General features: G+C 44.4%; 1 protein-coding gene across 1 annotated transcript in view; it reads right to left on the bottom strand.

Moving 5' to 3' along the window:
* Positions 1-665, bottom strand: part of LOC103799219 (voltage-dependent L-type calcium channel subunit beta-4) — a gene marked incomplete at its 5' end in the record, with an annotated part of 18,204 nt that overhangs the window by 5,425 nt on the left and 12,114 nt on the right. The window contains one exon of the mRNA XM_009071523.1: positions 49-144. Within this exon, the coding sequence (XP_009069771.1) occupies positions 49-144 (96 nt within the window). The remainder of the gene's footprint in view (positions 1-48; positions 145-665) is intronic.

Below are 665 nucleotides of genomic sequence, written 5' to 3'. Positions count from 1 at the left end.
TCATCACAACTCCAGGGATCACAAGTTGTTTAATCTTTTTGTACTTACTGGAGGACATTGTGCAAGTTTATCAGCTGCCACCAACTGCACATTCAAGTGTTTGCTTTGGGATTTCCCTCTGGATTTGATCAGTCGCTGCAAGACCTGCCAGGGGACAAGGGCAGAAGGTGAGCTCCAGAATCCTGTCCCTCCCTGAAGCTCAGTCTGACATCCCACTGGAGGATTAGCAAGACCAGAAGCTCTCCATGACATACTGTCCTTGCACATCACTGATAACCTCCCTGAGAGCTGTGCACGTTTCCCTCTGCACCATGTTTGATCCCTTGCAAAAGCTTCAAATTCAGAGCATTTTTCTTTATTCTACTTGAGGTAATAAGTCATTTTTGACAACAGAGGACCAGGAAAATGATATATACATCCAGAAGTATCCTGGATTGCTGGATGGACAATGCCACAGCCTTGCACATCACTGATAACCTCCCTGAGAGCTGTGCACGTTTCCCTCTGCACCATGTTTGATCCCTTGCAAAAGCTTCAAATTCAGAGCATTTTTCTTTATTCTACTTGAGGTAATAAGTCATTTTTGACAACAGAGGACCAGGAAAATGATATATACATCCAGAAGTATCCTGGATTGCTGGATGGACAATGCCACAGGTTATGTC

The sequence above is a fragment of the Acanthisitta chloris genome, unplaced genomic scaffold (assembly GCF_000695815.1).
Source record: "Acanthisitta chloris isolate BGI_N310 unplaced genomic scaffold, ASM69581v1 scaffold31023, whole genome shotgun sequence".
Classification (NCBI taxonomy): domain Eukaryota; kingdom Metazoa; phylum Chordata; class Aves; order Passeriformes; family Acanthisittidae; genus Acanthisitta; species Acanthisitta chloris.
The sequence above is the reverse complement of the archived record's forward strand: the minus strand, read 5'-3'. Positions and strand labels throughout refer to the sequence as shown.